This window comes from Peromyscus californicus, unplaced genomic scaffold (assembly GCF_007827085.1).
Source record: "Peromyscus californicus insignis strain IS unplaced genomic scaffold, ASM782708v3 Scaffold_20__1_contigs__length_68692818, whole genome shotgun sequence".
NCBI lineage: Eukaryota > Metazoa > Chordata > Mammalia > Rodentia > Cricetidae > Peromyscus > Peromyscus californicus.
In genome coordinates, this window is record NW_026294503.1 from 25,668,607 (window position 1) to 25,690,571 (window position 21,965).

The window sequence follows — 21,965 nt, forward strand, 5'->3', positions numbered from 1 at the left end:
GAGGCCAGGTTATATCCAGATGTTTGTGCTTCGTTCTGTAGCACATGGAGAAGTGCCCAACCACAGGCAATCATTGTGCTTTTAGTCAATAAGCAGAAGGAAGTATTAGTCCTGCCTTCATGGGAATTACAGTCCGGTGATACAAACAGTAAATGTTTGAATAAATGCAAAGCAGAATTGTGGTGTTCAAAGAAAGTTGGAAGAGGGCGGGAAGGACATAAAACTAGAACAACCCCTTTCTACAGGTGTTAAAACCCTGTAGCTACACAGACATTACTTGTCCATCCCTAGGGGTGGCCATGGTAAGCACAACTTTCTGTTTACGTATTCTCTATTCATAATCTCAGCACATACATAAACACTGTGGTTTGCACTTAAACATTCTTTTTCTCCGAGACAGGGTTTCTCCGTGCAGTTTTGGCACCTGTCCTGGATCTTGCTCTGTAGACCAGGCTGGTCTTGAACTCACAGAGATCCACCTGGCTCTGCCTCCCTAGTGCTGGGATTAAAGGCGTGCACCACCACTGCCTGGAGCACTTTAACATTTACTAATTCATTTAAAGTATTAGCTACTAAAAGATTATTATAAAAAATAAAATATAAAAACATGCCACAAATGTTGGTTGGTATCTTTTAATATTGGCTGACATCTTTTAATTCTTATTTTCCAGTTTTAATTGATATACTTCCAGCCCAGAGCTTGGTGTAATTATAAAACAGTTCTGCCAGTATCAATTGGTTCAGTATACAATAGGAGATAATAATTCAGTCAACTCTATAAGGAGATTGGGATTAAAATTTTGCAAATAACACAGAGCGAAAGACACATGCTCTTTAGGACATGCAGGCAGATTCTAAAGATATGCCAGGATGTGTTTTGTCCATATGGGGGATTGTCTCCAATGATCTTGGTAATGGTAAAAGGGACCAGAGGCCAAAGAATCTAAGAAATGAGGGGGTTTGGGAGCTATACTAACATATTTGTTGCCAATATCAACCAGGAAAACTGCTGTGGAAGCAAACCGGATCTAACAGGAATTCACAGAGCTTTTGCCTGGCATTATTAATTAGAGCAACTCCTGTTGGTGCTTACTTGAAGCTTCTGTATAAGCAGCTCCAGACCTCAGTGGCTTATTACTATAGATTTTTCCCTCTCTAAAGTGTGGTGCAGGTGACAGGACATGTCGGTTCCATGAGGTTATTTGGAGTCCTAGGCACCTTCCTTCCGTGACTCCATCTTCCTGAATCTCTTCCATTCAGTCTGGTCCAAGGGACCGGAGTGAGCTTGGATCAAATCTGTACCAGAAAGCATCCATCTCCCGACCATACTTTATTGTCAGAGACTGAGTCACACATACTGCACCTGCCTCTAAGGAGGCAGGACAAGAATATAGTCAGAGACCCAGAAGGAAAACAGCGTTAGCATTTTCAGTGTCTGCCACACTATCAGGATGAGGATTTGAGACGCTATGAAAACATAAGGAAAGGAAAATACTGTATATGTTTACAAAAACTGTCTTCCAAAGAATTTTATTGATAAGATTGTGTCAAGTTATTTGTCAAAAAAATAATAATAATAGTTGAAATTTAGTAGAGGTCGCCTTTCCTCTCTACCTCAACAGGTAATGTTGATGGCTTCCACAGACCACCTGTGACTCTCTAGTTCTATCCACACAGAGGCTGAAAAGTGCTCAGCTCTAGCCAGGAGAGTGATAGTCCAGCCCTCTCTGCCATAGCATGACCCATTCCGAGACATTCATAGGCATGTTCTGCCCCACAACAAAGTTTAGAAGATTGACAAACACTTGTAGAATATCCCCATGTCTGCCACACTGCTGTGTGTGTTTTTAGTTACTGGAACAAATACTGACCCAGTCACTTACAGAAGAGTCTGAGTTCTGGAGGTCCCAGTCCTGATGACTGCTGAGCCCTGCTGCGTAGCGACTGTGGCAAGGTATGGCAGAGCAAACTCCTGCCTATGTCCAGGGAGTGAAAGATGGGACCAGAAAAGAACCAAGTCCTGCAGTCCCCACTTGTGGACAGGACTTCAGGGACCCAAAGGCTTTCCATTTGGCCCTGCCTTCTCACAGCTCCTCCATCTCTCCTTAGGAAGCAAACCCCAGAAACCAAGGTTTTTCTGTGTGTGAGCCTTTTGGGCGACATTTGAGATCCAAACAAGAATTTGGGGAGTAGTGTAATCCCTTAGGTTAATTTTGCCCTTTTAGGCGGCCTGGTGTGTTTCTGGTGCATTTTCTTCTCTGTAGCAATAGCTATAGTCAGTTGCATTTGGAATTCTGTACATTTCGGTTCTATACTAGATTATACCACTGAGCACTTAACTATATACCCCATGTGCTGTCCTTGCAGCTTATACAAACCCCAGTGTATTGCTCTCATGTTATAAGTGAAGAAATTGAAGTATGGAGCTATCAAACAACTTGCCCAAGGTTGAGCAGATATTGAAATTCATGATTAGGTTCAGTTCCAGGCATACAAGCTCCAGGGGACCCACGGTGTAAGAATTAACAAACCAAAGAGACAAACATCACAAAGGTCCACAGGGGAGTTTCCTGACCTTAAATACTAGGGAGATGGAATGCTACTTCACCTTGAGCTCTCTGGGATCTAGTCCATTGACCCACATAAATAACCCCCACCCAGGATCGTTACATGGAGAGATTGAGACTGGGCAGTTTAAGAGCATGAATCCCATTGTAAGCAGAACTGCCTGCATTTGAAGGCCACCATTGTGCTTTCAGGCCCTTAGGTTGGTTCTGAGTAGCTTTCCCAGGAACAGTGCAGCATTACTGATTTGAGGCAGTTATAGTTGGAGTTTAGTTGTGTTTGAGCTGGGCATTTAAGAGGTCACTAAAAGATAACTGGGCATCTGCCCTGGGGAAAGCCCCATACAAATTCTTTTAAGTATCATAGTGAGGAAAGCATACCCCTCCAGCTCATGCCAGTGAGCAAAACAGGCAGGATTATCTTCAGCATCACAGGCCACCATGATGAGGAGCTATCCCTCAGGTCTTAGCTGGTAGGCCAGGCAGGAGACAGTGATGTTAGGACCATGCGTTACATGTCATCTTTTACCTCATGTCCTATGAATAGTCTTTTGTGTCAGTTTTTTTGATAGAACCACATAGCATAGAATTCACCTATTCAGAGTGTCCACTGAATTTTACGTGTTCACATAGCTGTGCAACCATCTTGACAACAATTGTTACAAAAAGCCCTCTGTTAGTATTCACTTCCCATTTCTTCTAAGCTCCCCCAGCTCTAGCAACTGCAAATGGACTTTCTTTCTCTGTAGACTTGCCGTTTGGGATACAGATATTTGCATACAAATATGTTCGTGTGGTCTGGTTTGCCTGGCTTCTTTGATTCAGCATGATGCTTTCCAGTTTCATCCATGTTGAAGCATGTATCCACGCTTACTCCTTTTCATGCCTTTTAATCCATTGTATGGACATGTCACATTTACTCACTCATGAGTTGGTGGTCATTTTGCTTGTTTTTCTCTTTTGCCTGTGATGAATAATGCCGCTTGAACGTTTGTGTACAAGTAGACGTGAGTTTTCGTTTTCATTTCTTGTGGTGTTTGTCTCAGAGTGTAACTACTGGGTCATATGATAACTCTATGTTTATCCTTTTTAGGAACTGCCAGGCTGTTTCCCACAGCGACGGCGCCATTTTACATTTCCACCAGCAGTGTATGAGGGTTCCAATTGCTCCACGTCCTCAGCCGGCACGCGTTACTGCCTGTCCTTGTTACTGTAGCCATTGTAGTGGGTGTGAAGTGGTGTCTCGTTGTTTTGGCTTACATTTCCCTGATAGATTAATATTGTGGTGTTTATATTACTAACCTAGGGCAAAAGTTTAAATCTTATACTTTCATATGGAAACCACCTCATATTACTGGATTGACTTTCTGAAACAAAACCATAGTTCTACACCAGATAAATGTTGTTCATGAGGTTATACTTGGAAAAAAAAAAAAACCATGAAGAAAAAATGACTTGAAATGAAGATTGCACACTCACCTGGGACATTCATTCTGCAGTATGAATTCATTCACAGTGCTCTTTATCTGAGCGCCTCAAGTGCTGTTATGTGACATTTACTGCATAATCCAGACAGCACTTGGGTTAAGTCCACAGTGTGGTATCACTGGGTAAACACTTGAAGATGGAGGCCTGTGTCTCTGATTGAGTCAGCTGAGAGTAAAGGTGCTTTATAGGACAGTGAACCCTTTCTCCCCTACTCTGTGTCTCAGTGTGGGCCAATGACCATCACCTGAAACTCCTGAAACTAGGCCGGGCTCTCGGACTGTCGCGTTGCTGTGATGACATCAGGTTCTGACTGCAGAGGAGAGGAAAGAACCTTTGCTGACCCATGTGCCTCTCTGTCCTTTGTTTCCAGTAAAAACTCTGCCGTGTCCAGCCCTTGCTTCTGTCTGGTTCTCCGATGTTTTCTACACCAGTTACACCTTCTGTCCCTTACCCCTTTGGAGCTCCTAGTCTGGCTGTCCTTGTTTCTGTCGAGGAAAGAACGCCACATGCAGCTTGGAAGTGTGTGAGTTTCACCAGCTCTATCTGTGTACAGAAGGAGGAAAGAAAGAGTGAGCCAAACTGAAAAGATGCTCTCTCTAGAAAGAGTCTCAGGATGCCTCCCTCAGGCAGCTCCCCAGGAAGGAGAGCTTCCCGGAAGCCTGGTCCTCCTCTCTGGCGCATACAGAGCCACACCCAGAGCTAAGCCTGCTGTACACTGTGCCCTCCTGGCTTCACCGGCACTGTGTGCAGAAGGCCTGCAGGGGACACAGGAGGAAAAGAGAAGGGGGAGGGGAAAGTTGTCCCTTATAGTGTCACCTCTGCCTTACCTGCTCCTCAACCTCATGTGGGCTTGTGGCCCAGCCGGGGAGTGCTTGGAAAGACTACCTGCATTGGTTGTCATAACTGGATTTTGCCACTCCAAAGTAAAGGGAGGTGACTTTAGACACTTAGACACTTTAGACACTTAGGAAGCTGGAGGAAGCCTTTCTGAATTCTCTTTTGACACTCTTTAGTTGATTCAAATACTGCTCTGGGTGAAGCAAGCACATCATGACCCAGTTATGGTGTCGCTTTAACTAAAGGACCCGGACCACTGGGTAGTCCTGAACTATGTGCCTTCAGAACTGCCATGGAGGAGCCAATAATAGTCATTGATGTGTTAATAGGAATTGTAGTTTAGTTCTGATTTTTAAAACGACCAGCCCTCAAGTAATGGAAAAATAAATGATAGCAAGTACTTACTAAGTTTTCCTGTGTGCTAAGCATTATGTGAGTAGCCAGGCGCAGGCTCCCATTTCTTTACCCTAGCCCTCTGAGGTGACACAGTTGTGCTTCAGGTGAGGTGCAAGGAAAGTTGGTACTTGCTCTATCCAGTTAGCCCCATCCATAGCTCAACACCCGGCTGTCTGTAGACCAGACATAGTGAATGGGATGGGTCCCACTCCCTAACCCTATGAGGAATGGAGAGGAGGAGGAATATGAGGTGGAGAGAGGCTATTGAAGGCTGATCCATAACTTACCCAAATTCAGATGCTAATTGATGGGTGTGGCTGTGGCGTAGCTTATTTTGTTTGGCTTTTGAGTTTTGCTGTGGTGATTTGTACAGGAAGTTTCAGACTCCTTTCCCTCACATTCTTGCTCTTAGACAAGAGGGAATGATGGCCGAGGAGAAGCCAACTTACTTGTTGTATACGAAAAGGATCAAATGTGCTTCTGTGGAACAAAAAATGGATTTGAAACTTTGCTTGTTCTTTTCTATTATGAAATTGAAATAAAAAAGAAATGTTACTTGTACCGATTTTCTTATTTCATGTAGAAAATAAGAATGTGTTTAGAACCCGAATGAGTATTTTCTTTCTCACTGCAAACATTGTTATCCACTTTCTCAATGAAATTGTCATCACTTCACTGTACTGTGAGGGTTCTAAGAATCAGTGAACTCCTCTCTCTCTCTCTCTCTCTCTCTCTCTCTCTCTCTGGCACAGGCATTTTTGACAGCCTCTTGTTGTGTTTCCCTTTGTTTCAGTTTGTGTGCTTTCCAGTTAAGGTGAGTGTCTGAGTGTGCTGTGACTACTGCTGCCTTCCTGCAAAAGAGGCCTGTTCAGAAGGGAGCTCTTAGAGGCAGCCCGTGTCCCTGGGGCTTCCCTCACCCACTCTTCCCCTGCTACAAACACCAGAAGCAAGTCTTTAATGTGTTCTCTAAGTGACCCCCTCTGGGAGAACACTCCCCGAGATAGGCAGCTTATTCCATTTTCTAGTAGAAATGATTTCTCTGAGTTTAAGGAGACTTCATGTTTACTGAGTCTCATTCTTAAAACTCTTCCTTCTAGACTGACACAGTGAAAACGAGGGTGGGCTACCTTAATTAGGAAACGTTTGTTGATTGCTTCCAATAAGCAAAGCAATTATGCAATGTATCAGAATATGAATATGTATGCTTTGTAATATTAACCCTTGATGTGGAAGCAGCAGCCTGGGCTTTGAAGTCAGGTAATTGCAAAAATAATGCTGACTGGATGCCAGGCACTGTTGCAAGCACCTTTATAAGTTAGTTCACTTGTCCTTACCTCAGCCCTCTGAGGGTACACTGTTAATATGCCCATTTCACAGATGAGAAGAAACCTGAGCTGGGATTAAGAAAGCTGCTCTAAGTCTGGGCCCTTTGAGTGTAAGAGCCAGCAGTTGAAATCAAGTGTCCTGGCTGACTCCTCACTTCCGAGGAACCACAGTCAAGGCTTCCAGTCCTGGTGCTGCACTTCAATAGCCAGAAAGTGCTAGGAGCTAAACTGTCCCCACAGTACTTTGCTCACCCGTAAAAGTGGGCAAGGCTCTTTGAAGAATTAAATGGAGGGCTGGAGAGATGGCTCAGTGGTTAGGAGCAAACACTGCTCTTGCAGAGGACCTGGTTTTGGTCCCCACTGTCAGAGAGCTCACCACCCCTGGGACTGCAGCTTAGGGAATCCAGCACTGCCTTCCAGCTTCCGTGACCACCTGCACTCATGTGTGCCTACCCACATCCAGAGATACGCACAGGCACAGAATGTCCAATGAATACTTGATTTCCTTCATGTGAATGAAATGGAATACTCTTGAGCATGACCGGGATTCTTAATGGTGACTCTGCACCTAACTCATTTGTGGGTTTCTTTTTGTTATTTTAAGTTTTAGTTTGGGCCCCACCCAGAGAACTTGTGATTCATTTCAATACCCTGTGGTGTGTGGTCTCTTGTGACCAATTTGAGATCCTGTCAACATCACTGCAGAATCAGCAGAGTGGCTTCTTAAATGACTCTTCTTGATGACTCTACAGCTCAGTTCAGTGATAGTCAGCCTGGATTAAGACAGGACAATGGTGAAGAGCCAGCTCAGAACCGGTAACAGGTGTTCCTGAGATATGTAAGATGGCGCCCTCACCCCAACGCACTGCTGAAAGGTAGCATACTTTATGAATAGCTGATGCACCTGAAAAGGAACCTGTTGTTTCCCTCAGTTTGGTAGCCCCTCTGCTGTGACCCAGTGAACTATCTTGAAAGTAAACCTCTAAGACACTTACAAGGTCACCTGCAAACATCTTTCATTCTTAAGTCTGTACAGCAGAGTCAAGACAGTTTAAATATTCCAGTGGAAACAGGCTTCTCATCACCAAGTCCCTTACCCAGAGGGGAGGAGGGACTTGTCAACACCCTGCTTCCCGAAAGTGAAAGGTGCTCCCCCAAGAAAACAGTTATTCTTGCACTGCTTTTATTGAATGAGAGTTTGGGGTAACTACTATATTGAGAAGGAAGAACTTTTGACTTGTAGCAAGCATTCATTTAAGGAAATGGCTCATAACTTCAAAACTGTACTCTGACCGTCTGATTTTAGCTTTCTTTTGCTGGAACTGGCTTCCTTCAAGGCCATGCCATTTAGATCTCCGGCTAAGGCAAATCAAAGGTGACAGGGTACATTAGTGGTCTGCACTGTTCCGTCCTTTATTGAGCACTTCTTAGGAGACACTGGAATGCACAGAGGACGTTGTCCCCACCCACACTTGAAGTGCATGGACGAGGGAGGTGGTCAAGTCCAGCAAGGGTTAGTGGTGAAGGAAAATGTGAGTAGACTAGAAGGGCCCTGAATCTAGCCGGGAGTAAAACAGGGAGGGATTAGGGCTGCACTGCAAAGCTTCCTGTCGGAGGGACGGCTACAGGGATTCCTAGAGGGTAGGGTACTGATGGAGAGTGGATGGACGAGCTTTCCAGCCGGTTGCTCATGGACAGTTTGTAAACATCCTGCCTAACAGCAGCACCTCAGCTCCAAGTAATGCCTTCTATGACCTACTGGCTTCAGGTCTTGACATTATTTCAACATTTTTAAATATCATTTATTTCTCAGAATGACTAGCTGGGCTTGTATGATTCTGATGGAATAAGATATTTGGGACTTGCCTTCTTACCTCTGGTCTGTCACCTACCCTCCTCTGTCACCACTTGGTAGGACTGGGTAGGAAACATGCTAGACCCTCCACAATTAGGGCCACTGAGAAGAAGGACCCATGGTACATCACCTTCAAGAGAAGCCCATGCCACCAGCCACAGTAAGCCATATCCCCAATATCATCGGAATAGATGCCACTCTAGCCGGTGGCTCCTGGTGTCATTTCAGTACCCTTTAGTAGACTAGCCTTTCTCCACTTGGCTTTCTTCTCGAGATAAGGAATAATAATAGTGCCTTACTATGCCACACTACCCTGTGGACATGGGATAGAGGCTGACACTGAGTGAACTCACTCCTGGTGTCGAAGGGAACAGTTTGTTAGCTGTTAATGAAGAAACATACGAGGACTTCTGTAGTCCAGAGCTCCATTTTCTGTAGATGCTGGTTTATCACTCAAGCCAGTGTGTTCCTTTCGTGGACATTGCCAGTGTGCTGTGTGCCAGACACTGTTCTCAACACCTGGGATAAACTCAGCAATCAGTCCACACAGAGTCCGAGCTGTGGTGTAGGAGTCAGCCTGGCACATTTCCTGAGTGCTGATGGAGTCCCTTGGAAAGAGATGAGAACAGAGCTTACTGGGCCCAGATGGCACAAGCCCTACCAAGCCATTGTAAGTCAAATCTGAGGGAGGAATGAAAACAATTACTAGTGACTATTGAGCTTCTAGGATATACCAGGCACTGGGTTAAGGTTTTGACCTGGGTTTTCTGCTTTAATCTAAAGAAGCAGAATAAAGCCCTGCTCTAAAGCAGATGGCACTGTCTTCAGGGAGGCAAGTGAGAGGAGCTTGCAGAGGCAGTGGGTGAACCCAGGGCCCTGTGACTTTGTAATGCAGCTTGGTAAAGGGATGCACGTGCCACAGTATTGGCTGTAGCAAGATTAGTTTTGGACGGCACTTGACCTCTTTGTAAGCCACTTGTTCAGGAACTAGGGAACAGTTTTGGTACCTCTGCATCCAGGAGAACGGGAACCAAAGAATCTAAGGCACAAGCAAGTCTGCAGTCCAAGCTGAGCTTCCCTACTCCCACCCCTGGTTTTCCAGTGGAAACGTAGGATGAGCTTGCTGTGCCCTTCCCCTTTTAGAGGCCCCAGCATTGCCATGCTTGTTAAGGGCAGATGCAGAGGCTAAAATCCCGAAAGAGTCAGTTTCCTGTTCTTGGCTATGCTAGACCAGAAAACGAGGCAGCTTTCAGAGCAGCTGCGGCAAGCCATGAACCTGCACTGCAGCTGTGACTCACAGCAGCCTGTGAGAACTGGTGGACCCCCTGTTCTGCAAGATGGTATTCTGAGCCGAATGGACACCCCCAAAGTCAAGTTGCTTGTTCCAGACCAAACCTCAAGGTAGAATGTGAAGGACAGGCAGAAGGCTTATTGAAATAAGTCAGCTTATTTTGCAGGACAAAGTAAAGGCCTGCCAGATAATCTTCATTCATACTCTACTGATTTGAAATTCATGAGACCATTGAAGACCGCTGAGCCATTAAAAAAAAAAAAAAAAAAAAAAAAAAAAAAAAAGGAAAGGGGTATATCAGTCATTATTTAGCTGCCAATCATTTATCTGCAAAGCACAGTGCTGGCCGGCCACCAATAGTGCATTAGCTTAGACTGTGCAGAAGAGGCAGGTAAGTGCTCAGGGTTTAGTACTGAGCTGTGTCCTGATTCTAGTTGCTGTATACAGAATCAATTTGTACTTACCCAGCAAAAAAAGAAAAGAGAATAAAACAAAGAGAAAATACGTGTAAATGGTGAGGATAATTCTATGTGCATTCCCACCCTGAGCATAAGGGAGGAGAGGCCAGCCTGCTGGTCTCCTTGGTTGACCTCAGCTTCCCATTGCTTCCTCCTGTCTCCCAGTGTGAGGTTCCATTGTAGCTAGTGTTTAAAGGTAACATTTTCATGTAGCATAGCCCCAAGATGTTGTATCTACTGTGAGCAAAGAAGTGACATTCTTCCATTGCTGAAAGAAACCCCAGCTCTGTTTGGCCTTGCTAAAGGGTCAGTTTGCCTTTGACTTCTATGAGATTTTCACTGTGTTCTTTGACTTTAGAGTTTGTGCTATGAAAGAGATACAGATTCGTTATACTGATAGATGTACAAGGCAAAGTCAGCCCTGTTTATAAATGTCAGTATCTGACTAATTGAGACCATAGGCAAATTGTTGACTTCCATTTGTGGTTAGTCATTGCCCACATTTTTTTAAATCTGTAAAACAAAGATACTCATTTATTTCATTGACATTGTGATGTTTAAATGAATAATAAAGATTCTGGCATTTAGCATATAGTGATAATGTTCATCGCTAAGCATCCCCTCTCAGTAAGTATCATGTGGACTTTACCTAGGGGAGTCATGGACTGTTTTTAGATAGAGGGATGGCATGATCTGCATGGGTTTAAAAAAGATGACTTCAGGGGTTGGAGAGGTATCTCAGTTAAAAAAGTGCTAACTGTACACTTTGTGTCCAGATCCTTTACACCCATATAAAAGAATCAGGCATAGCGGCAGGAGTCTGTAATCAGGGCTATGGAGGTGCAGACAGGAGGATCCCTGGGGCTTGGTGGCCAGCCAGTCTAGCCCAGTTGATAAGTCCCTGATTTGATGTCTTAGGGGAAAAAAAAATAACAATGGGAAAGGATTGAGGAAGATACCCAGTGCCAACCTCTAGCCCCTGCCCCCCCACACACACACAAGTTAAGATTACGTTGGTGTCCCTGTGATATCTGGGCTAAACTGTAGTAAACCTGGAGTAAGGAAATACTGGCATCCTGGCAAAGAAGAGGGCCTGAGGCAAAGAAAATGACAGTGTGTGGAAGTCAGAGAACAGCTTGCAAGACTTGGTTCTCCCTTCTGTCATGTGGCTTCTGTGCATCAAACTCAGGTCATCAGGAGGACAGAAACCTCTACCTGCTCAACCATTTCGCTGGCCCCAGGCTTGGCAGTTTAAAAGTACAATGGACACCACATAGGGACTACTTGGTTAAGGAAGCATGGGAAGAGTTCTCAGGATGACTTTGAGTCCTCCAGCTCAGGGGGTGGAATAGTGGAAGAGTTGAGCTAGCTGGGGCAGAGGATAATGAAAGGTACTGTTGTAATACAGGCAGAAATTCTAAGCCTGGCATTGAGCTAAGGAACTTAACACACTACTTGATTTCGTCAGCGTGACAAGTCGGCAGGGGTGAGCAGCGTCACTGCCATATTAGCATTGTGGAAATGTAAACTCAGAGGAACCCAAAGCCATGTGGGAAAACACTGTCTCCCTAGGATTTGAAGGTGGGCGTGTGTGGCAACAAGGCCAGCCTTTAAGCCACTTTAAGTAAACCCACTCTGTAGTTTAGGCTGTCCTGGAACTTACTGGCCTCAAACTCACAACAGTACTCCTTCATCAGCCTCCCAAGTGCTGGGATTACAGGTTTGAGTCACTATCTGAGCAGAAGGGAGATTTGGGTTCTGGAAAAGCTTAGCTGGAATTGCCTGTGTTGGACTGAGGTATCTTGAAGGCAGCTGGACAATCAGACCTGTAGCTCAGGAGAGGGTTGGGCTGGGGTTGGGGGTGGAAGTGATGGAAAGATGGCGGCCAGGGCTGGGGAGTGCATGGAGTGCATGAGGTCATTGAGCAGGGCCTCAAAGGGTGCTTGATTGAAGAGAAACAGTTCCTAAGTGAAGGGGAGTGCTCACCTAGTTTTGGACTTTAGGAGTGCATTTAGTAATGAGCAATGTGATTTCTTTTCTGACCAAGTTTTAGCATTGTGCTTCGGTGTGTAAACTTTTCATCAGCACAGTATTAAGGTTCCTTGTGCAGTTGTTGTTAGGGCTTAGTCCCTGCCTTCTCAGAACAAGTAGACTGGTCTCGAGCCATTAATAACAATGCCGTTGGAGAACTCTGACAAGGCAGTATCAGTTATAGCACACCCCAAGTGTTATCGTGGGGTGTTCTTACAGGGTCCTATGTAAGTTTGATCCCAAAGCTAGGCTCAAGGGCTAAAGCCAAGAAATTAGACAATGTTTCCTTTTTCTTTTCTTCTCTCTTTTTTTCTTTTTTTTTGTTTTGTTTGTTTGTTTTTGAGACAGGGTTTTTTTCTAGCTTTGGTGCCTGTCCTGGAACTCGCTCTGTAGACCAGGCTAGCCTCACAGAGATCTGCCTGTCTCTGCCTCCTAAGTGCTGGGGTTAAAGGCGTGTGCCATCGCCTGGCTCCAGTGTTTCCATTTTTAAAGAAACAGCCATGTTCTGCTTCCCCTCCTTTCCCTTCCCTGTCCCCTTTTGGGACCCACCCCACAGTCCCACTGAGACTCTGTGCCCCTCTTCCACACATACCTGAGTCAAATGTGTACACTGACATTTCTTATGTCTTTTTCCTTACTGTCAACTTCTATGAGACTCATGGAAACTGGAAAGCAACACGTCTCTCTTCTAGCAAGCAACAAAACAGAAAAGTCCCAGGCCTTCAGTTTACAGTCAGGAGCCTAGCCTGGGGTCCTACCCTTTACCTTGATAGGCTCTCTTCATTCTTTTTTTTTTTTTTTTTTTTTTTTTTTTGGTTTTTCTAGACAGGGTTTCTCTGTGTAGCTTTGCGCCTTTCTTGGAACTCACTTGGTAGTCCAGGCTGGCCTCGAACTCACAGAGATCCGCCTGGCTCTGCCTCCCGAGTGCTGGGATTAAAGGCGTGCACCACCACCGCCCGGCACTCTCTTCATTTTAAGAGGGTTTTCCCTTGTTAACCCTTGTTAGCACAGAGACCCAGGGGGCTGAAAAGATGGCCCACGGGTTAAGAGAGCTTACTGTTCTTGTGGAGGACCCTGGTTCAGTTCCTAGCACCAATGCAAAGGTTCCCAGCCACCTCGAACTCCAGTTTCAGGAAATCTGGAGCCATCTTCTGGCCACCACAGGCTCCTGCATGTACATGGTACACATAAATTCACATAGGCAAACATACACATAAATAAAATAAATCTTTAAAAATTCATAAAGGAGCAGAGGCCCTGGGGCCAGAACATCCAGGTTTGAATTCTTGTACTAATCCCTGGAATACAGTGGGCAATATACTTAACCTCTGTGCATCAGCCACCACATCTGTGAGTGAGGCTATTAGTAGTACCCACAGTGTATAGGGTTTGGTAAGGACTAATACCATCCTTGGCATACACAAGATAAGGGTCTTAGCAAAGCTGCTGCTGTTGGTGAGGCCCCATTTTCCATCCCAGCACAGATCTCTCCAGGTCAGCTCTCACTTAATATACCTAGTCTATCACTTACAAATCAGAAACAAGGAACTCTCCTTTTTAAAATGGAAGTATCCAAGTCTGCTGTGGTGACACATACCTGTAATCCCAGCACCCTAGCACCCTAGCACTCTAGCAGCAGAATCAGGAGGATGGTGAATTCTAGGCCAGCTTGAGCTATGTAGCAATACCTCCCCCCCATGTCTCTGTCTCTCTGTCTCTCTCTGTCTGTCTGTCTCTCTCTCTCTCTCTCTCTCTCTCTCTCTCTCTCACACACACACACACACACACACACACACACACACACACACACACAATAAAGACTTAGCAACCTCCTTCCTTCCAGCCTCGTACAATATGGTCTGTTTCGAAGCCTGTCAGTCTTGGGGACTGAAGAGATAACTCAGCAGTTAAGAGCATTTGCTGCTGCTCTTGCAGAAACCTGAGTTCATTTTGCAGCACTGACATCAGATGGCTCACAACTGCCTGTAACTCCAGCTCCAGGACATCTGACACCCTTTGCTGGCCTCTGCAAGCACCTGAATACACCCGTACAGGCACATACACATAAATAATTTTTTTTTTTTTTTAAGAAAAGGAAATCCAACAGCCAAGAGAGAAGGCTTTGATAGCATGGCTGTAGCAAAACGCCTGGTTTATCATAGACATGATGGGCAAGCAAGAAGCCAGCCTTGACCTGGTCTCTGTTCCATAAGGTGTGTCAAATCATAAAGGAATGCGATCTTTCCGTAGCTGAATGAAAATTTCCAGCAGATCTATTGAGCTGCCAGTTGACAGCCCCACGTGACATGTTTGTTGAGCTCATTTGGCAGTGGTGGCAGCAAGGAACTAACCCTGCAGTTTTAAATAAGTAGTTGGAGAGCTCAGAGCAAGTGGTCACACCTCAGTATGAAGCCACCAAACACCTCATCTTCCTGACTGACACCTCCCTGAATTCCCCCAAAGATCTCAGAACCCCTACCTCTCTCAGCAGTTACAGGCTGGACATTGTTAGTGAAAGAGGCCCATCACCTTCTTGGACCGCTCTCAGAAGGTCCCACAGGGGAGAGTCACAAAGAGGCTTTTGACTAAACAGCAGTGGAAGTGACTTTATGGAGGACAAGCCTGCACTTGTTTGCTTTCAGTGGCGTAAGGGTTAAGAGCCATCACTGTGGTCACTGAGGTCAGACACCAGCTCTTAGTATTCTGGGTCCAGCCACAGATGTGTTTGGGTTGGCCAGGGGAGTTATATACACATGGATCAGTTGGTCGCAAATACACCAGTTGGAAGGTTTCACATCAGAATCAGCATTTCCCACTTGTTTCGATGTCGCCTCTGATAACACAGGCTGGCCATGTAGAAGCTGTCTGCCTCAGTGAAGTGGAGGCCCCTCGTTGGCCCTTTCACCTTGAGGTAGCTTCATTCTGGCCCACTCCCTGTATGCAGGTGTATCAGTGTTCCTACAGAGCCCTGTGCTATTTTCTCTATAGTATAATCCCAAGTGAAAAGCAAAAATCCTTCTCATCACTCTCCTGACCTAATTCTAACAGAATGCCAAGTACTGAGGCTCGGGCCTTCAGTTCAGTTAACGGTGAAAAATCCTACAGTGACATTCTTTGGCCAGTACTTCTTTAAAGTCGCACAGTTGAAAATGATCCCTACCTGGTGGTATTTCTGTGTCACAGTTGCTTTCCCTTTGACCTTTCCATGGGAGCATTTTCTGCTCCTCTGGTTCCGACCAGCTGGACAGGCTGAACAGCAAGCCAACTTTTGACCCTCTGTCCTTAGTCACCTGCTCTTGGCTGCTGGTAGATCTGAGGTTAGAGGCTGGATGTGGGGAAGGGAGCGGGGAGTTGCGGAGGGGAAATGAGATACCTGTTTCGCTTCCACGGGCCTGAAAACTGAGTCATGAGGCCACACAGTGCAAAGGTAATGTGAACAAGTCTTTGCAAATCACTGCATCAGGAAGCCGTTTGCCCCCACCCCTTACATCCTTTTCTTACCAACTGTATGTAGCCAGTCCCTCTCCTCTAGGCTCCATGCAGGCTACCTAGCCTCAGTCAGCAAAATCTGCCCTTTCCCTAGACTTCTTTATTCTCTGGCTACCTGCCAATCATGTGAGGGCAGTTTGAGCGTTATTGACAGGAGGCCAGCACATGGAGTCCTTGGAGACGCGGTCATCTAGCCATGACCATGAGGAAGCATCACCAGCATCTGACGCTCCTCACACACTCGGAGCTTTGGATCAAGACATTCCACTGTTGTCCTATTTCACTTCACCATAGCAGGGGGTTTGTTCATTTCTCCGGATTCCCATGACTCCAGTTTCACATGAGGTCGTGGACTTCTCAATCAAAAAGTTGTTCATAGCTTTGGTAGGTCTGAAATTTCAGAGTATTGAGCAAGGCCCGCATTGTGCTAGAACATGATCTAATAAGATTGGACTGTCAAAACAAGAAGCAGCAGTCTGAGGCTCAAAGGTTCTTAAGAAGGAAATCTCTCCTGTGAGAACCTCCAAAAGATCATAAACATGTAGGCTGGGGGCCGATTGCATTTTCATTTCTGCTATGAATTTAAGTAGACTAAAGTAGAATGGTATCTGTTTAGACAGAAACAGTAGAGGGATCTTTCTGTTGAGAAACTAATGGGTTGTGTAATTAGTAGTGTGAAACATCAGAGAAATACGTGAACCATTTTGGTAGGACCCTGCAGAACTCTTGGGTCAGAGCCCCAAAATGTCAAGTAGAGACGCTGCGTCACTCAGACTGCAGTCTGAGAGCAGGGAGTTCCTTTTCCAGCCCACCAACTGTGAGAGGCAGCTGGTTATGTAACCCTTCCCGCTCCTTGGTCTTTTCATCCCTGAAACTGAAATGAGAACTGGGGCTTTGTAAGATTGTCACGGGGGACAGCAGAAATAATATGTGGCTAATGGTTGGAGTAGTGCCTGACGTATGAGGAGTGCCCAGTGAGTGAGAACAGGGGTGTTAGGTACAGTGCAAGTGTGCCTGTGCAGTTTGGATGTTCGGTACAGCTTTCAAAATCAAACTGGTGTCGCAGTTTTCTGTTCTTTGTGCTCCTCAGTAGTGTAACCCTGTAAGAGTAACGTCTCATTCTCCTTGCCAGGGTTCTTCTCAAGAACACATTTCAATGAAGGCTCAGGCCGGCTCTGGGAATGAGTCACTGGGGCTCACTTCAGCCTCCTGTAGCCCACTTTTTAAAATCTCCTGTTAAGGCACTGAATACCTACATCATTGCTACAGCTGGGTTGCAGTGTGACCATTAACCAGGCATGTTTATGCAATGCCTTATGTGTAATCACTTGTAATAAAACACAATAAAGAATATGGCTTACTGACAGTTTCATATTGACAACAGGGGAAACCCAGCGCCATCTCAACTTGTTAGATTAATCCCTGCAATGGAAACTGGACTGATTCTGACAGATAAATTGGAGGTCCAATCAGCTGTCCTGCTTACTGCCTCCTTGCTGTCTTTGTGTCGTGGGGAAAGGTGTGTCCCGGGGACCACTGAGGCATTTGTCTTTGTCCCCTGCAGAGGACTTGGATCTAATTCCCAGCAGCAGCAGCATTAGGAGAAGCAGCAGCAGAAGCAGACACTTCCTTTCCTCTGCCAATCTAAGGAAATTACTGTCCTCAGTGCTGGGTGGCATTAGACAGTAGAGAAAACTTCCTTTAGTTCATTGAGTAGTTTTACTTACAGCCCAGGCTGGGGGTGGAGGGGAAACTCAGGAAAGTACTTCCCTTGCAAATGCAGGGACCAGTGTCTGATCTCCAGCTCCATCTGAGAGAAGTCAGATGTGGTGGTACAGGCTTAGGAGAGGTAGAAATAGCCAGGCTGCCCTACTGCTGAGAAAATCAGACCCCCTTCATTCTTGACCCCCTTCATTCTCTGGCCTCCACACACATGTACACTTTACCCTTACATAAATATGTACCAGCACACGAGCATGTACACATCTACACAATAACTATAAATAAAAAATAAAATCCATGGTCAAGTGTGACCAGCTCACACCTTTTTTTTTTTAGTTTTGGTTTTGGTTTTTAGAGACAGGGTTTCTCTGTGTAACCCTGGATGTCCTGGAACTCGATCTATAGACCAGACTGGCCTCAATCTCACAGAGATCCATCTGCCTCCCCAGTGCTGGGATTAAAGGTGTGCGCACCACCTGGCTACTAGCTCATACCTTTAATCCGAACACTAGAGAGAGAAAGGCAGGTAGATCTCTATCAGTTTCAGGCCAGCCTGGTCTACATAGGGAGTTCCAGGACAGCCAGAGTTACATGGTGAGAACCTATGCATAGAAAGGGAAGGGAAGGGAAGGGAGGGGAGGGGAGGGGAGGGGAGGGGAGGGAAGGGAAAGGAAGGGAAAGAGAGGAAGAGAAGGAAGGAAAAAGAAATTAAAATGAAGCCCAGAATCTCTACAAAGTCTGGAAATAAATAAAAGCCCAAACTGTTCAATGTTTCATTTCTCCTTTAAAAGTGATCAAAGAAAGGGGTCTTACTGTCACCTTAGTCTTTGAAAAACATGTGGACAATAAAAAAAAATCAAATTGGGACTAAAGAGATTCAGCACTTAAGAGCACATGCTGCTCTTGCAGAGGACCCTGGTTCAATTCATGTCAGGCAGCTCACAACCCTGTAACTAGTTCAGGGGATCTGACATCCTCTTCTGGACTCCACTGGCATTGGCGCTCAGATGTGCACATGCTCACACATACACACATAATTGAAATTAACCTTTAAAACAACATTCGCTCCACGTAGTTTATGATGTCACCAGGGATTCTGGATGAAGTTGTCAGCATGTGTGAGCCGTTCTGTTCCTAAGCCCTGCTTTATCCCGGGGTGTTGTGCAATATGCCAGCGCTTCCCCTTTCTTTCCTGTAAACTGCAGCTTTCCTGGTGATTAGCATTCATCGTCTTTTCCTGGTTAAGGGGTTGTCAGCTGCAGTCCTGAGGGAGTTGCCCGCCTGCTTTGGAAACAATCTGAAGAGCTGAATGTGTTACTTGGAAATTAAGAAATTTGGAATCATTTATGGGAACCCAAATTGGTAAAATAGAAAAAAGAAATGGTTATGATCAGGAAACTAAGATAATGATAAGATCACAGAAGGCATAAAACCTCAGGAATAATAAGCTTTCTAAAATGTTTACTAAACACTCATGTCTCTGTCCCATACTTTCCAAAAAATGTACTTGTTATATATCAGGAGCTGGGCTGAAGTAGAAGCATTGTAAGATGCTGTGGCTTCCTGTGCCTTTAGAGAACTCGGACTAGTGAACAAGGTCCTTGCAGATGCCTGGGAAGTAGCTTTATAACTGAATGTCTTGAATGACCGGGGGTAATGGAAATCTCTTCTAAATCCTGCTGCAGCCATAGTACTAACAGCACAGGAGTGACAGCTCGGCGTGGTATGCTGGGCAGGGCAAAGGCAAGAGGGCGGTTTTCAGTGCAAGGAGTGCGTAGTAGCTTTCCGCCCAGTGGCCGAATAGGGTGAGACAGTCAGGAGACTGCTGATGTGTGTAATAAAGAGTGAGGGGCCTGTTAAAGGGTGGTGAGAAAAATAACCTTCCAGCTGAGCCAGAAGATAGCAACACAAATAGAAGGCAAGGAGCTCAGCAGGTGCAAAAGAGCATGAAGCGTGTGCAAGGGCCCTGGGGCTGTTTAAGCAGCGGTGAGAAGGCAGGTGGAGCTGGGACATGGAAAGACGTGGAGCTAGGCCCCAATGGTAGGAAGAGGAGCTCTGATTTAAAAAAAAAAAAGTCAGTTACCGGGAGGAAAACATAGTAATTGGCTTCCTTTATGGTATTTCAGAATTATCCCAGTTTTCTATTTTTCCTCGTCTTTCTTTTTGGGGGTACTGGTGATGGAACCCAGGCCAGGCCATAGTAGTCTCTACCATTGACCTGGACCTTCAGCCCCGATTGCTTTACCGTTTTAGTGTATGATAGGGTTTCACTGTGTAGTCCAGGTTGCTTCAAACTGACAATCCCCCTGCCTCAGCCTCCTGAGTGCTGGGAGTACAGTCCTGTGACACCCTAGTACCTCCACATGTAAAACCCTGCACAGAAGAAGCATCTGTGCCTGATCTGAGCTTTCAGTGACAGCTCAGCCTTGCAGCAACTCCTCCTGTCCACAGCCCGGAACCACACACATGAACTCTCAGCTCCTTGTGTCACACTAGCCTGAGAGTTTCCCTGTGCTCCACCTTCCTCTGTGGACAAGGCGTGATGGCAAAGGAGAATGTAAAATCAAAGCTTTTCTTTGCTCAGTGAGTGGGAAAAACTGACTTTGCAGAGTAAATCGAAGAGTCAGAGGAAGTCACATCGTGGATATGAGATGCAGGCTGCCATCAAATGGCAGTGGAGAGCTCCTGATGCCTTCTTCCTCTTAGCTTCCAGCCTCCCAGGTCCTCTTGGGGCCCCAGAGTGAGCAACTCCAGACCATACAGGGATGCACCGTAGTGACCTGAGATAATGGAAAGTGAGAATAGCTTGTGGTCTTCAAAGACTGGTAATCAAATAAGGTGGAAGCATGCAGAGATGGGAGTTGCTTGGATGAAGGTGATAATTTGTTCAAAATAATTTAGCAACCAGAAGCAAAGTCTTTAATGCCTAAGTGGATATGGGAGCAGCAGGCCAATCCCTCCCCACCATTAAAAGCTTATGTAGAGCCCATAAATCAGTAATGTGCTTTTTAGGCTTGCAGTTTCCTTTCTGGGAGCTTTGCATTTTTAGACTCATGACCACTCCCTGAAAATAACCAAGGGTAAATGGTGGTGGTTTGCCAGTTCTCTTTTCTTCCCCCACCTCTAGAAGTGGGGAGCCTGGAAGTAAGATTCTTTTTCCATGGCAAATGCTGTGTCTGGGCCCACAGACTTTTGTTCCATACGTGGACTTCATTTGTTTGTATGCCATCGCTGTGCAATTCTGCCAGCTATTGGTGATACAACAGGCATCTATACAGCTCTGGGGGTCCAGATGGGGAGATGGCAAAGGATGAGAAGCCCCTCAGAGCAGAGGCCTGAACAAAGCAAGATGAATAAAGGGCAGGAGAGCAGCTCATTCTAGGGAGGGTAAGGAGGGCCTAAAAAAGTAGCCCCTGATCAAGGGGTTTCAAGGGAGAAGTTAGGTTAGGCACAGGCAGCCGCATGAGCTACAGCGTGCAGAAGACCTCATCTCTGGCTTTTCTCGTGTGACTAGAATCTTTCTTTACTCTCTCATTTCCTGTGTATGTGGGTTGCAGAGGGAAGGAATGTCACATGTACGATTCAAGGGCTGGGGATGGATGCCACTGGGGCAGGGGATGAGGGAATGTGAGTCTCCTAGGGGCAGAGCAATCCTGTTTATGCTCTAGAATCAAAAGGAGCTACGTGGCCTCAGGCATTTCCTCTTCCTCCAAGTCCAGTGTCTACTGTCCAGATGAGACAGTGTCCTCTCCCATGCTCGAGGATGAAATGAACTACATGTAGCATGGTCAGGGGCTGGGTCGTGAGTCTCAGACCAGGGCTGCTTCAGCATTTCTGCTCAAGACTCTTCTCTTCTTGAGATACTTGAACTGGAAACCAGGTGTTACGTAGGTATCTAGCACAGGTATACAAATCATTTACAGGCCATACATCAAAAAACAAATTTTTTTTTTTTTTAGTTCTTCAGTACACATATAATTTTACCATTTATTAAAAATTATATTTGCATACTAGCCAGGGGGATCTTGGCAGAGCATGGAACACCTTCAGTGTTTTTCAGAGCTGAATCAAACATTCCAACAAGATATAATCTAAAGAAAACTAATTCAATACTTACCTGCTGAGGAATGACAGTGGGAAAATAGGAAAAGTCTTTGTTTTCAGGAATTAAACCGTTGTGTTTCCTCTAAGAGCAGAAAAACAGCCCAGTTACTAACAGAGTCGTGTTGACTCTGAATCAAGGTGCTACAGGTAGCAGTCATTGGCACTGCACAGTCCAACAGCACATGCAGAACAGAGGTCAGAGGTCACATGTCACAGGGTTTGAACCCAGGCTGCTGTGAAGTCACAGGCAATCCTTTAAACTCACTGCATGTTTGACTTTGAAGAAGTGGTGGTCCCTGAATGTTCAGATGCTTTTCACTAATGCCAATTGTTCTAGCAGCCCCCACATTCAATATGTGACCCCATGTGGTGTCTTGACTAGACCTGTTTTCACATCACTTGCTT

The 21,965-nt window shown here is 45.6% G+C and overlaps 1 protein-coding gene across 8 annotated transcripts in view; it reads left to right on the plus strand.

Moving 5' to 3' along the window:
• Positions 1-21,965, plus strand: part of Nsmce2 (NSE2 (MMS21) homolog, SMC5-SMC6 complex SUMO ligase) — a 228,301-nt gene that overhangs the window by 159,736 nt on the left and 46,600 nt on the right. The window contains exon 5 of one of the 8 annotated variants that reach the window (XM_052747882.1): positions 4,423-5,846. The exons of 6 other annotated variants lie outside the window; for them this stretch is intronic. In XM_052747882.1, coding sequence (XP_052603842.1) covers positions 4,423-4,520 — 98 coding nt within the window. In that variant the 3' untranslated portion in view covers positions 4,521-5,846. Of the gene's footprint in view, positions 1-3,657; positions 4,026-4,422; positions 5,847-21,965 lie in introns of those variants that run through there. One more of the 8 variants, XM_052747884.1, reaches the window with a different exon arrangement.